At 32.8% G+C, this 14,991-nt stretch overlaps 2 protein-coding genes and 1 non-coding gene across 3 annotated transcripts; all 3 read left to right on the top strand.

Moving 5' to 3' along the window:
- Window positions 1–2,569: 2,569 nt before the first annotated feature.
- Window positions 2,570–7,347, top strand: LOC25502759 (uncharacterized). The gene is made up of 8 exons (XM_013590314.3): window positions 2,570–2,922; window positions 3,008–3,063; window positions 3,636–3,798; window positions 4,413–4,501; window positions 4,896–5,028; window positions 5,307–5,399; window positions 6,442–6,544; window positions 6,783–7,347. Exons 1-8 carry the CDS (start codon window positions 2,746–2,748, stop codon window positions 7,145–7,147), a joined length of 1,179 nt encoding a protein of 392 aa, XP_013445768.1. The 5' UTR covers window positions 2,570–2,745; the 3' UTR covers window positions 7,148–7,347.
- TRNAA-AGC (transfer RNA alanine (anticodon AGC)) lies at window positions 3,337–3,409 on the top strand. Its single transcript has one exon. It is a non-coding gene; the product is annotated as a tRNA-Ala (tRNA).
- Window positions 7,348–11,192: 3,845 nt separating the features above from the next.
- LOC25502761 (receptor kinase-like protein Xa21) lies at window positions 11,193–14,432 on the top strand. Its single transcript, XM_039829081.1, has 4 exons — window positions 11,193–11,769; window positions 12,539–13,211; window positions 13,301–13,884; window positions 14,080–14,432. The coding sequence occupies exons 1-4, from the start codon at window positions 11,193–11,195 to the stop codon at window positions 14,430–14,432; spliced, it is 2,187 nt and encodes a 728-aa protein (XP_039685015.1).
- Window positions 14,433–14,991: the final 559 nt, after the last annotated feature.

Raw genomic sequence — 14,991 nt, forward strand, 5'->3', positions numbered from 1 at the left:
TCGGTGCCTGGATGTAACGTTAAGAGGTATCAAGGATGAACTGACTGAATTCAACCAAGGAGTCAACCCTAGAGACACAAGGAGGGTGGAACACCTTCGGTATAAACGTCCAACGCTCGACGGGGGGAGAGTATCATTCACTTGGGTGGAATTAACAAACGACGAAAATGTGACGAGCATGTTTTGGGAGCACAACATGTTCAATTGGATTGATATGCGGGTGATGTTGCTGAGATCAACTGAAGATATCATCAACAACTTGATTCTGCCAGAAGATCGTCATTAGTTAGGGTAAGGTGCATTCCATCTGCAACAATTGTCTTACCTTTGAATGAGATAAATTCAAACCTGCCAAACAACATGACTCAAGCATTTCGCTCGGCATTCATGTTTTTCCTTTGAAAAGATTAAATTCTTGTTAGGCTGGTTTAGATGAAGGTATTAAGTGTCAAGGAATGAACCTCATTTCGTTGGCAATTGAATACCATCATCTAAAGCAAGCCTAACAAAAATTTATTCTTTTCAAAGGAAAACATGAATGGCGAGCGAAATGCTTGAGTCCTGTTGTTTGGAAGGTTTGAATTTATCTCATTCAAAGGTAAGACAATTGTTGTAGTTGGAATGCACATTCCAACTGCAACAATTCTCTTACTCTGGATGGGGCAATTCAAACTTGTTAATCGGCAGGACTCCAACATTCGATAATCGTCTTGAACGCTAGTATTCAAGTGTCAAGGAATGCACCTCATTCTTTTGACACTTGAATACCAGCGTTCAAGATGCTGATCGAATACAGGAGTACTGTTGGTTAGCAAGTTTGAATTTGCCTCATTTAGTGGTAAGATGATTGTTGCAGTTGGAAGGTACATTCCGGAATGTAATGTAATGTGTAATGCAATGTAATGTGATAACATATATTTTGTTTTGAATGGAACAATAATTATCTTATTTATTCAATTTTCAAATTTATTTATTCATTACGCAATTTTAATTAGTTGGATTCACGTTAGATTTAATTAGTTTTTATTCGAATACGGAATTATTAAAAACGCGACTTTCATCGAAATTATTCCAAATGCGATTTTATTCTAAGTACCATAATGTCAAACAAAATGTGTGGGACACGAAAACAAAACATAAAAAAATCGAAAACAATTAGGCATTAAAAGCCATTACATTCATTCATCCTCGTCACACAAGTCAAACGGGTTTCCCGCTACAGTCCCTACGGCACCTTGTTTTGGTTGAGGACCAAAATAGCATGTCCTCCCACTCCTCCTCAACCTCGAGTGATTGTATACCAGCACCTTCGAACCCTTCTTTTTTTCGGAACCATCGCAAACAATTATGTGCCACGTCATAGGCGATTTTTCTTTGTTCTTCTCATCACCCTGAACGTTACCCTGATTCTGATTCTGAGACATATCTACATTAAAAACAAATGGCGATCTAAACCTAACTAAACAACAATGCCATAAAATCGTAAAATCAAAAACTAAACCTAAACTTAAACTATCATCAAAAGTTACACATAAACCTAAACAATTCTAACAATTCTACAACGATTCATCAAAACCTAAACCTAACAATTCAATAAAAGTTCTCTAACAATTCTAACCTAAACTATCCTAACATATCATAAAATCATGAAATCAATATAATAGAGTTTGACCGTGAGGTAAGTATAACATATTCGAGAATTGTTTAACCAAGAAATCCAACCCGTGTTTTCCAAAACGATTCGTCTATTGATATAATTCATTAACCACTTAAGTTCAATTGTTTGGTTAATAATTTAAATGACATAAAACACACGTGTGAAGCAAAGGTTAGTCTTCCAAATTATAAGAGTCAAGTAACTTTTGTAAATTGGTCAAAAAAGAAAGTAACTTTTGTAAAAAAGTAAGTAACTCAAAACTCTGAAACTATGCCTGTTGCTAGTGGGACGTTGGGGATGGAAACAATCACTATTTTGGTAAGACCAATGATTGGATGGGGGTTCTTTGTAATCGTTTTAGTATATTGTTTAGTTTGTGATTCAGTTGAACCTAATAAGATGACTTGTTCGGTTGAGATCCGTTGTGTGGAGGGGTTGAACTTTTCGTGGTTCGTCGTGAACCTTTCTCTGTCGTGGAGGGGGTGGGGTAGTGTTCCTAATCGAATGGAGGGATTACGATTGTTACTTATCTATAATTATATTTCGGATTATATAATTCAAATCGTATTTTTTTATTTAAATTATATAATCCAAACAATGCACGCATTTCAAGAATAAGCTATAATTCGACTTAGTAAGTAATGAGAGAAATAATAGCCATGATCTCTAATAAAAAATACATACGTTGACTTAAAAATAAGGATCAAAACTTATGATTGAAAATTTTATAAGATTAAGAGTCTAAGAAATTTTTTAGAGATATTAAAGCGGAAAATCAATATATTGATTTGAATCAAAAACATATTTTACCATATTAAAAATTATCTAATGGTCGTGTTAATTTAAAACCTTCGAGTGTGTTTCTTCCCCGTAAAATTTGATCATGTACCAATATATTTGTTCTTTTTAGCTATCCATCATTATCCTCTTCCCCTGTCTTTTTTGTGACCACACGTTTAACCATCAAGCCTCAAAGCACCCATGGCATAACCATTTCCCATCATCATCATCATCATCTTTACCTCGTTGAGAAAACAAACACACTATAATCAAAGTTTTAGTAAGCAATCACCACCAACACCAAGTTCATGAATTCTTGCCAACTAGTGATTCACATGTTCCACACTCCAATTCGTTCTCTCACATTTCCATGCACAACAAAACCACCTCACCTCAACATTCATCTCCTCCTTTCCCTTCCTGCACCAACGCTCCTTTCCTCTTCACTCAATGATGATTCCTTTTCCATTCCAAAATCATCCCAGGTACACTCTTTTTTCCACTATCTACTCTTTTTTACTGCCCATATTGTTTCAACTTTTAACATTTTTTTATATGTTTTTGTAACAGTTTGGGTACAGTTCTCCAGAGGATCTGTTTGGGCTGGAGGTGGAATTTAAGCCAAGGTCTGCATTTTATATATATATTTTTTATTTATTTAGCTTTTTTCTTAGATTAATTGTCACAAATAATGAGTTTAATGGAGGTACATAGACGGTGTAAAATAGTTTTACAATGTCATCTAATAAAAACCGATCATCTTGCCATACAAGCATATATTGTAACCGCTAACCACCACCGGTTTCTAATATTTTATTGGACGTCAGTGTAAAAATAATTTACATCGACAGTACATCTTTTCTCAATATAAATTATAATGCCATCATAATTACTAAAATGGGGATGTAGCTCAGATGGTAGAGCGCTCGCTTAGCATGCGAGAGGTACGGGGATCGATACCCCGCATCTCCAATGTCTATCCACATTTTTTATTATGCTTGGAGTATCTATTTTTTTTATGCTTGTTTCTAAATGCTCTCTTCATATATTTGTTATTTTTAATTTCTAACTGTTGGTAAGAGTAAAATTGGAAGAAAAACTACACCAAAATCGTATATCTTTACTTACACGTATCGATATAGAAATCACTGTTTCAATTATAATTTGAAGTTGACAAGGTCCACGTTTTTAATTTCAGGAAAGCTAACTCTCATACAAGAGAACCAAGGTCTTGGTTTGGTCCAAATGGACAATATATCAGAGAGCTACCTTGTCCAAGTTGTCGAGGAAGGGGTTATACTCCTTGTGCAGAATGTGGAATAGAACGATCTAGATCAGACTGTCCAAAATGTAATGGAAAGGTAACTTTCTTTTTGTGACTATATTTGTTCACTCAATGAAACACAATTTCAACTTGGTCTTTTTAGAAGGGTTTGATGATTTAGATGATCATTTGTGCCATGAATAACAATATTGCCTCTGAAAATCTTGGTTAGTTAGTTCACCAAATTTCTGTATATGCATGTATTTCTGTCTAAGATATCTTGAAATTAAGGATAAACTATTCAATAAGAAGAAATATTTAAAGAATCTTACAATATAACTATGATTGTTTTAGCCGATTGGTTCTTCTATTAGTTTTCTGAAGCTCTCACATTTAATTTAATTTCTCTGTTAACATTTATATGCTTCTAAGGATTTTTTCGTAAGTGAAGAACCATAAACTTAATTTAACTGAGAAATTCTTACATGTGATTATTGATAGTATACTGTATGCAAGTTATTTCTGATTTGATAAAAAATTCTTAATGTGAAATTTACACTAGGATGGACATTTTGAAGTTAATGGACATGATATTTGATGTTCGGTAGTTGCTGATTCTTGCTTAATATTTTCCTATATTGGTAGTAGTTGATAAACATTATGACATATAGCATAATATATATCACGAACCCTTTTTCTTCATTTGAACAGGGTTTACTGACTTGCCACCAGTGCTCTGGAGATTGTGTTATATGGGAAGAGTCGATTGATGAACGACCATGGGAGAGAGCTCAATCAATGTAACACTTCAAATTTAAATTTTCACTTTATTTACTGTTCTTATCTTCGATTAACTCCTTGGAAATGTTGTTAAGATGTTTAACAATGCGTATTTGTTTCATTATCTTTTCATCTTCTTCTATTGACACGATGTTAACTTTCCCATTACCAGCTCTTCTGTTTTTTTTGTTTGTTTTTGTCTTTGTTGCATAATTGACACGATGTTAAATCTTTGTGAACTTATCCTTGTGATGTCATAAATTTCTATATGATAGTCGTTAACATATTGGTTAAACATAGAAGTTTATTGTGCTGTTTGTTTTACTTCAAGTCTTTGCATTGTGCAAAATGATAATGACTTTTCTGCAATACATAATATTTCTTCAATGGTTTTACTATTTTGGTTATTCTTAGATCTCCACTCAAAGTGAAGGATGACGATGAAGTTGACAAATTGGACATAAAGCTAGATGCAAAGAAAAAATCCAAGCGTGTTTACCAGTCACCATCTCCTGAAGTTGGATTGAAGATTAGTCGTTCATTAAAAGTTAGTTTGCTCCTTAACCTTCATTATGCTTCTTATCATGCAAACTTGAGCATTAACGTACTTTTTTGTTAAGAAAATTCGGCATTAACTTTTTCATGTTATGCATGGACAAACCGTGCAGAAAAGTATTTATTGTAGTATGGAGTATAGACTATAATTCTGAGAGATTTGAATAAATTTCATGCACCTTTTTATCTTATCTTTTGATTAAAAACAGGATTTATATCTGTTGCTAAGAATGCAAATTTAAATGTGTTTGTTTAGTTGAATGATTGCAGAGTCTCAATGCCAAAACTGGTCTATTTAGCAAACGAATGAAGATCATCCACCAGGATCCCACGCTTCAGGCACAGCGAGTGGCCGCTATTAAGGTTTAAAATGCTGAAACTTGTATTTCGTTTGAGCTTGCTGCTTTTTTAAATAGTCATTAATCTCGTTATTATAATGTGATTGTTTCGTTACTTTTTTATTGCATTTGTGTTCCCAAGATAACTTTTTTTTTTTATGCATTGACAATTAGACTTCATTTGATTTGATCTATGAGGACTATCTACGCCCCGTTTGGATTGAGCTTATTTTGAGCTTATGAAAAAGAGCTTATGCAAATAAATAAGTTTTTATCTTAATTTATAAGTTCTCGATAACGAAAATTGTACCTTCATAAGCTGTTTTTTCATAAACTACATTAACAATCTTATAAATAATACATAGCAGTTTATGCAAATAAATATCTTTTATGCAGTTTAGGAGTATACATTCAATTTGGTCATCCAAATTTAGACATGACATTATATACTGATACTCCATTTATAAACATGTTGATACGATCCTCCAAAGTCCAAATATATGTGTGATATCAAATTTCTTTAAATGTTACACTTTTGTAGGAATTAATTGATGTCATTAATCATAATTGAATAATCAATTTGTTGTCATTGATAAACAGAATATCTTTAAAGGGCCAACATGAATATATACACTCTACGAAATGATTTTTACGAATATTAAATTTCTTTCCAGTCCTAGCTTAATCAAACTCAAATGGTTTTTGAATGCTATGATTTTAGTTTTAATTAGGCAAGGGAATAGGGCATCTTAAAAAAACTGGAGCAAATTCCTTTTTTGTTCTACATGTGTGCTTTGCGGTTTCTGTTATATAATACTAAATACTAATTTTGATTATACTTAGTAGAAATGAAATATACCAAGCCTGAGTAATTTTCTTTTCGGTTAGCATAAATTATTTGGTCTGATAGTAATACATAAGCACACATAAATGACATGGACCACTGTACTACTTGAGTATTGGCATAAGGCTTTTATTGCCAGGGATAAATTCTGCAAGTATTTGAAGCATTAGATTTTTGCATAATGAAAATTCTTCACATTAAATGTTTGATTTGATGAATGCAGAAAGCCAAGAGGACTGTTTCAGCGAGAAATCATGCTTCCAAAACTATGAAAGATTTCTTTAGTGATCCAATAAACCGTGAAAAAAGGAGCATGGCCATGCAAGGTCACTTTCATCCTTTGAAATAGCCTGTTTATTTTAACTTTTGAGAGGTCTCGAACAGGATACTAGTAGCCCATGAGATGTCTGGTCAGTATTAAGAGTTCGGCCTTGTTACCTCAAGTGACAGGGTTCAAATCCTCGTGGACTACTAGTAAACAAGAGAAACTTTCATTTACTTCCACTTCCATCATGCATGGTTGAAATTCAATTACATGAACATTTCATTCCTATTCTAATGCAGGTGTGAAATTCTATTGTCAAAACTGTGGACGTGAAGGACATAGGAGACACTACTGTCCAGAACTAAAGGATGGTTTGATTGATCGGCGATTCACATGTAGACTATGTGGCGAAAAAGGCCACAACAGAAGAACATGCAGTAAGTTAAGGATAAGCCATAGTGATGGGAGAGTTATAAAACATCATCGATGTAAAATATGTCGACAATATGGCCATAACCGAAGAACATGCCCTCAAGTTATTTCAAATAAAAGAATGGATATGACATCTCAGAGAGTATACAAATGTCGATTGTGCCAGAAAGAGGGACACAATAGTAGGACATGTCCTAGTAGAATAGTTGGCATTGAACATTCTCTAGAATAACTTTCCAGAAACTCAAGGGCTTGAACCTATATCTTGTCAAGGCCAGTAATCTGAATTGGAAAGTCTTTATATATTTTGCTCACTTGTGTAATTGCAACTTGACCTGTTAAGTAATGCTAGTTAGTCAAAACTTGTTAGATATCAACTAGATTTAATGTTGCTTAATGAGATTTGGATGAAACAAACTGGTAGGAATCATTCATCTGGTGTAGAGTAAACTAGGAATTAATTAAGCTAGCATTGACACTTCCAAGTTCCAAGTTTCATCTTCAATATGGGAGTAATACTTTTTCTTGTTAGAGTGATACAGAAAACACACTAAAGTGCATGAGTTCTTTCGAAAAAATAAAAATAGTGCATGGCTTACTACTTTAGTATGGGTTCAACTTTTTCTTTTAAAGGAAAATAAGGCAAAGTGTATGTTTGGTTCAACTTTTAGAGCTCTTAGAATTGATTTTTGAGGTATAAAACTGATTATGATATCTTTGGTTGCTTCCCAGTGCTATGATTTTTCCTAAAAAATTGATTCTACTTGCTCGAATTTGTAACTTTTTTTAATTATATGAATTGATTTCTACACATAAATTTATAGTTTAACTCACTTTTATTTCAACACAAAATCAGTATACATTCAACTTACTTTTGTCAAACTCAATTTTACATAATCAATTTACTTAAAATCAATTTTTATCACCGTAAAACGTATAAGGTATAAACAACTTCTTAATCCTCTAATCTATGATGACAAATGTGCATGATTAGAGAATTAAACATGTTTTCTTTATAAAACGATGTTTCTTATATAATTTATATATATTTCATCGATTAAATCTAAAATCTATTCTTAGACCAAATACATAATTTATTTGACGAATCTAAAGAGAAAATAAACTTATCTTATATTCGAAACGAAAGGGAGTAAATCTCTAAAAACATTTTTCAAAAATCTCTATTTTTCTAAGGGTCTTGTTAACGAGTGCCCCTGTGGCACTCTTTAAACATGCTAAATTAAGTAATTATTCTCTAAAAATATTTTTCAATTTCCAATGCACTAATTACATAAACTTTTCATAAAAAAAATATTTTTTATGGTCCTTAACCAGGAGTAATTTAATTAAATAATAGAGAGAACTTAGCCTCTTCCATGGCACGGGTTGGGGTCTTGATACTTTTAGCCAATTATTCTTTGTTAATTGGTTCTTGAAATTGAAGTCGGAGTTTTGTTGAAAGATAAGTAAAATATGGATATAAATTGTTTCATTAAAAACCGAACTCAAATTATTCTAAATAATTTGTCATTTGTATAAACTAATTAACCACTATAGCCAAATTGCTTGATTATCCTAATTTTTTTTTTTCTGTTAAGGTACATAATATTCTCATTTATATTATTTGTTTTTTCTGTTTTGATTAAGAAGTAAAGAAAGAATCCAACACAAAAAAAAGTTGTTGTAAAAAAAAACGGAAGAATCGGGAAACTTCGTTCTTTTTAATTTTTTTCATGTCTCCCGATTAGGCATGACAACAAAACCCACACCCACGGTTATCCGCTCGAATCAAATCCAATTTGACGGGTTTTTCCCGTTTTGACTGAATTTGGGTATGGCTATGAGTTTTCCCCGATTTTAAAACACGGGTATGTGACGGGTAACGGGTATATAGGTACCCACCCCGAGCCCATACCTAAACCCGTCCCAAATGTAAAAAATTACTTTATGTTGATATGTCATGTTAATTTGTTTGATAATTGTCATGTTAATAAAACTACCATTGATATTTAAAGGATCAACTAAATCATTCCGTCTAACAAATGTTAAAGTGAGTGTATTGTTGAATGATGTATTACAACGTTGGTCTTGGAGATGCAAAATAACTTCTATTTTTTATTAAAAAAATTATTCAATGCGGGGACGAGGATGAGGCGGTGATACCCAAACCCATCGAGGACGGGGATGAGATTCAATTTCTCATCCCCGTTGGGTATGGGTAGGGTAACGGGTAAGTATATGAGAATCGGGTATGGGGATGAGGAAGATAAAACCCGCCCCCACCCTGCCCCATTGCCATGCCTACTCCCGATAGATCATTTGATTGTGAGTTTCCCTCATTAGTGTCAAGAAAATCAATTTGAGATCCGACACCGTGAAGAAAATCGGTTTGAGATCCGACACCGAGAGAAAAATTATTTGGGATTGCACTTGACATAGATGGGTAGATTTTTTGCTCATATGTAATTTTTGTTTATTGAAGATATGTACCTTTTTTAGCAACATACTAAATGTACTTTTTTTTCATTGGATTTTCGAAATAATTCTAATTAAGTCTTTGTCTTTCTTTTACATCGTTGAATTAAAGGAGAAATTCCAAAAGGGATCTTTGGAGATCTTACAGAGCTTAGAACAATGGTCCTTGAATATAATCAATCAGCTTTCAGGAAACATGTCATCAATATTAAAATTCAACAACTCATTGTTGCAAGATTTATTTCTTAGCTATAATAATTTTTCCGGCAATCTTCCATCAAATATTTGTCATGGTCTTCCAAATATTAGAGTTTTTGATCTTTATAATAATGATCTTTCCGGTGATATGCCGACTGTTTGGCATCAATGTGAAGAGATGGAACAATTACATCTATCGTACAATGATTTCAACAAAGGACCAATGCCAGCAGGCATCCGAAACATGACCAAACTTCAACAACTTTATCTTTCTAGAAACAATATGGAGGGTAACATAGTTTCCTTAACAACATTGTTTGTTTATGTCTTGTTTCTCTATAGTATGTATATTCAATGATGAAAGTGTGGATTTGTAAAAAACCTAGATTTGAGATTTAATTTAAAATTTTCTGCAACCCTTTTGCCTCTAAACATATCACACAATCATAAATAATTATTAGTAACGGAGGATGTTTACTATTTTTAGCAAATTTCCACAAAACTTTATATTTCTTTGCAATTTTTTATGACTAAAATATTCAATTTTAATTAAAAATCGTAATATTCCAAATGTATTATAATAGATTCCACACACTGCTCTAACGAAGCACAAAAAGAGCGGTTGAGGCAGTATAATTATATGTGGTAAATAAAGCAAAGTGGACAACTGATAAATTAACTAATAGCGGATAACAAATAAATTAACTGATAGTTTGTAGAGGATAAAGTTAGTGGCCTAGATTGCTTATAAGTCATCAATTAGTTTATAATATGAAATGAACATGACTTATATAGTGTTAAATAGTCTTACATCAGACAAAATATGGCCTGAACAAACCAATTTTGTGAGATTGTGTTATACCGAACTATGATTTCCAGGACAAACCAAACTAAAAATCTATAAAAATTGATGTCTTGTCTTCAAATTTTCTGACTTGTATTATTAATTCAATATTAATTTTATCCGCATGCAAGTAAAATTGCATCGCTTAACAACATGACTTCTTTGAGGGTGGTCAAATTTAACTATAACAATTTGAATGGCAATTTACCAAATGATATTTTCAATCAGCTTCCTCAACTTGAAAATTTTACTATAAATAACAATCAAATTGAAGGAAACATTCCACAATCAATTAGTAACTGCACATCCTTAATAAGCTTTGTTTTAGCATCAAACTTTTTTACAGGTATGTTTCATATTTACTTTATCTACTATTTAAAAATTTCCTTGTCTCGTCATTTGTTGCAAAGCCTTAAAGTATTCATCTTTCTTTATGAAGCTGTATATTTAGTTGCTCATTCGTAGAATAATATCATTTTGCTAGTTTCAACACTAGAAAGATAAGCTTTTTATTTGTTGTTAGTTTCATGTTACTATAGTGACAATATTAACTTTGAATATTTCTTATAATTTCTTAATTTTTTTTGTATATGTTACTAGTTTCAACACTTTGAATATTTGTTGTTAATTTCGGATGTTTCTTATAATTTCTTAAATTTCTTGTAAATGTAGTTTTTTAAGAGAAAAATATTTAAAAAAGAAAAAAGATGGTAGGGTAGTATGTTTATACCGTGTTGTTTCTTATCCATTTTAAGGTACGATGCCTGAGGAGATTGGCTATCTTGATAAACTTGAGCAGCTACTATTGGCAAACAATAGCTTTACTGGATCTATACCTTCCAAAATCTTCAACATGTCATCACTGATAGGCTTGTATCTTGAACAAAATCACCTCTCCGGGATAATTCCATCAAATACGGGATATAACCTTCCTAGCTTGCAGTATCTACAATTGGATCATAACAATTTTGTTGGAAATATTCCAAATAGTATATTCAACTCTTCTAATCTTATTGTATTTCAATTGAGTGACAATGCATTCAGTGGAACTCTACCCAATATTGCTTTTGGAGATTTAAGGCTCCTCAAATCATTTTACACATATGGCAACAATTTGACAATAGAAGATTCTCATCAATTCTTTACTTCCTTGACGAATTGTAGATATTTGAAATATCTTGACTTATCAGGGAATCATGTACTACCCAATCTTCCAAAGTCAATTGGAAACATAACTTCAGAATACATCAGGGCAAAATCATGTGGAATTGGTGGTTATATTCCCCTAGAAGTTGGAAACATGACCAACTTGCTATATTTTAATCTGTATGGCTGTTGTGAATTCGATGAAAAATCACACCAATAACAACTTGATGTGTGGAGCAAGGGATAATTAAGCAACCAAAAACAAAGTGTATGAAAGTTATAAATACAAGCCAAAAGGTAGAAAACAACGGCGAGAAGAACACAGAAATTTGTTGACTCAATTCGGTCCAATCTGACCTAGTATGGGGGAGAGAGCAGCCCTCCAATCCACTATATGATGAGTTTCGTTACAAAGAGAAATCAATCGGTTACAAGAATAAGTCTCCCGCCTAATTCTACCCAAAGTCCCAATCTCTTTCCGTAACCAAGAGACTCCAATCCTAATAGTGTTTCCAAAGGTGAATCAACCCACAAACCCTAGTGTTTGCTCCCAAGAGACAAACTCTATACAAACCCTAGTTTTGTTGTTGCCTTTCTAAACCCTTGTTTCAGCCCCCTCTATCTCTCTCTCAAAGTTTAGCCTGATACAAGGTCTATATTTATAGTAAAAGTATAACTCATAAATTTGGAACAAATACAACACTGAAGATACGTTTTTTTTTCTCCTTCAGTGAAAGAATATTTGCATAAAAAATATAATATTCCCTTTCAAAATATATTTGCATCAAATCGTTCTTCATACGATACAAAAATATATTTATTGTCCATAAATATATTTTCAGCACAAAATATATTTGAAACAAATCTTTTATATTTTTAGCAACAATATTCTCCATCCATCAAATTTTGAGTCATACTACAACAATGGAAATAATATAAATGGACCACTACCTCGTTCAGTCAAAGGGCTAGAGAAGCTTCAAGTATTGTCTCTTGCTTACAATGCACTCAAAGGATCATTCATTGATGAGCTCTGTCTAATTAAGAGTTTAGGTGAGTTGTATCTAGAAAATAATAAGCTTTCTGGTGTTTTACCAACATGTTCGGGAAATATGACTTCTCTTAGAAAATTGAACGTAGGATCTAACAATTTGAACTCTAAGATACCTTCATCTCTTTGGGGTCTCACTGATATATTAATGTTAGATTTGTCCTCCAATGCTTTTATTGGTGATTTTCCACCCGATATTGGGAATTTGAGAGAACTTGTAATATTAGATCTATCAAGAAATCAAATTTCAAGCAACATTCCTACAACCATCAGTTCCTTACAAAATTTGCAGAATCTCTCCTTGGCTCATAATAAATTGAATGGGCCAATTCCCACATCACTTGGTAAAATGATAAGCTTAATCTCCTTGGACTTGTCCCAAAATATGCTAACAGGTGCTGTTCCCAAATCCTTAGAATCACTTGTGTATCTTCAAAACATCAACTTCTCATATAATAGATTACAAGGAGAGATTCCTGATGGTGGACCTTTCAAGAACTGCACAGCTATATCTTTTATGCATAGTGGACCACTTTGTGGAAATCTTCGCCTACAAGTACCACCTTGTGGCAAAAACAGAATGTCAATGGCGAAGAAGATATAACTCAAATGCATACTTCCCATATAGTTGTGTCAACCTTTCTGGTTGTTGCATGCATCATATGTTTTAGACTTAAAAGGAAAAGAATTAAAATTACTCTTGAAAGGGGTTTATCAGCTTTAGGAGCTCTAAGAAGAATATCATATTATGAACTTTTGCAAGCAACAAATGGATTCAATGAGAGAAAATTACTTGGAAGGGGGAGCTTTGGCTCTGTGTATCAAGGGGAGCTTCCTGATGGTGAGATTATTGCAGTCAAAGTATTTGATTTGCAATCAGAGGCAAAATCAAAGAGCTTTGATGCAGAATGCAATGCAATGAGAAATCTACGACATCGAAATCTGGTAAAGATTATCAGTAGTTGCTCAAATCTTGATTTCAAATCATTGGTGATGGAGTTCATGTCAAATGGAAGTGTAGACAGTTGGTTATATTCAAATAACTATTGTCTAAGTTTCTTGCAAAGGTTAAATATAATGATAGATGCTGCATCTTCAATACCAGTGGTTCATTGTGATCTAAAGCCTTCCAATGTCTTGTTGGATGAAAATATGGTTGCACATGTTAGCGATTTTGGTATTGCAAAGCTCATGGATGAAGGACAATCTGAAACTCATACACAAACTTTGGCTACTATTGGATACCTTGCACCAAGTCATTTCTTCTCTTTAACTTCCTGACATTTTTATTTTTTTATTTTTTATGTTTTGAGTCCTAACAAATCTATTTGATTTTTCCAACAAATTAAGAAAGAAACGAGTTGATAATTATTAACTAGCTTCAAACAACTTAGTCATTTTTATTATGTTTAAGAATATTTGATAAATAGTAATAAATATTAACATGCAGAGTATGGATCTAAAGGAATTGTTTCTGTCAAAGGAGATGTGTACAGCTATGGGATTATGCTAATGGAAATCTTCACAAGAAAAAGGCCAACAGATGATATGTTTGTTGCAGAACTAAGCTTGAAGACATGGATCAGTGGATCATTGCCTAATTCAATTATGGAGGTCATGGATTCAAATTTAGTCCAAATAACTGGGGACCAAATTGATGATATATCGACTCACATGTCATCTATTTTTAGTTTAGCCCTGAGTTGTTGTGAAGATTCACCTGAAGCAAGAATCAATACGGCAGATGTTATTGCGTCGCTAATCAAAATCAAGGCTTTGGTTCTTGGCGCAAACAGGGTCTAGTTATTTTCCTTTTGTATAAGTGGAGTTTTCAATATTGTTTTTGAATTGATGGCTTGCTCTTTTGTTTGTCCTTTCAATTTTCTTTGTTGTTGTATGAGATTGGAGTACATTTTTTCTTTTTATTCCTCTAGCTTTTAAGAGAATCGACCGCTGAATAAAAGATCATCCCACAAGCATGTAAAATGGGGTTTGAGGGTCAGGTTTGAAACCCATTTATGCAGTATCCCATCTCAATTTATTTTCTCTCTAATTGTAATTTGATTTCAGAATCTTTGTTTCCAATTGTTTTAGATTAGTGAGGCTCTTGACTCTTTGTGTGAGAGTGGTGACAAAAGTTTTTTTTTTTTTTTTTTGCATGAGACAAGGGTCTTTTAGGTAATATCAGTTGGTTACTACTACTTAATAGGTTGCTGCATAAAAAACATAGTTGAACTTCATGTGTATCAATTTAGAGACATATAGGCTCAAATTTGATTTATATTTTAAGCTCAAGTTTGGTAAAGAATATTAGCAAGCATAAGTATGACTTAACAAAACTAAGATGATATTTCCTTTCTTA

This window comes from Medicago truncatula, chromosome 8 (assembly GCF_003473485.1).
Source record: "Medicago truncatula cultivar Jemalong A17 chromosome 8, MtrunA17r5.0-ANR, whole genome shotgun sequence".
In the NCBI taxonomy this organism is placed as follows: Eukaryota; Viridiplantae; Streptophyta; class Magnoliopsida; order Fabales; family Fabaceae; genus Medicago; species Medicago truncatula.

Coding starts and splice junctions, on each gene's coding strand:
- LOC25502759 (XM_013590314.3), top strand. CDS start 2,746: ATGAATTCTTGCCAACTAGTGATTCACATGTTCCACACTCCAATTCGT. Junction 3,064..3,635: donor GAGGTGGAATTTAAGCCAAG/GTCTGCATTTTA, acceptor TTTTAATTTCAG/GAAAGCTAACTCTCATACAA. Junction 3,799..4,412: donor GTCCAAAATGTAATGGAAAG/GTAACTTTCTTT, acceptor TCATTTGAACAG/GGTTTACTGACTTGCCACCA.
- LOC25502761 (XM_039829081.1), top strand. CDS start 11,193: ATGCCTGAGGAGATTGGCTATCTTGATAAACTTGAGCAGCTACTATTG. Junction 11,770..12,538: donor TTTTAATCTGTATGGCTGTT/GTGAATTCGATG, acceptor TACCTCGTTCAG/TCAAAGGGCTAGAGAAGCTT. Junction 13,212..13,300: donor CCTTGTGGCAAAAACAGAAT/GTCAATGGCGAA, acceptor CATATGTTTTAG/ACTTAAAAGGAAAAGAATTA.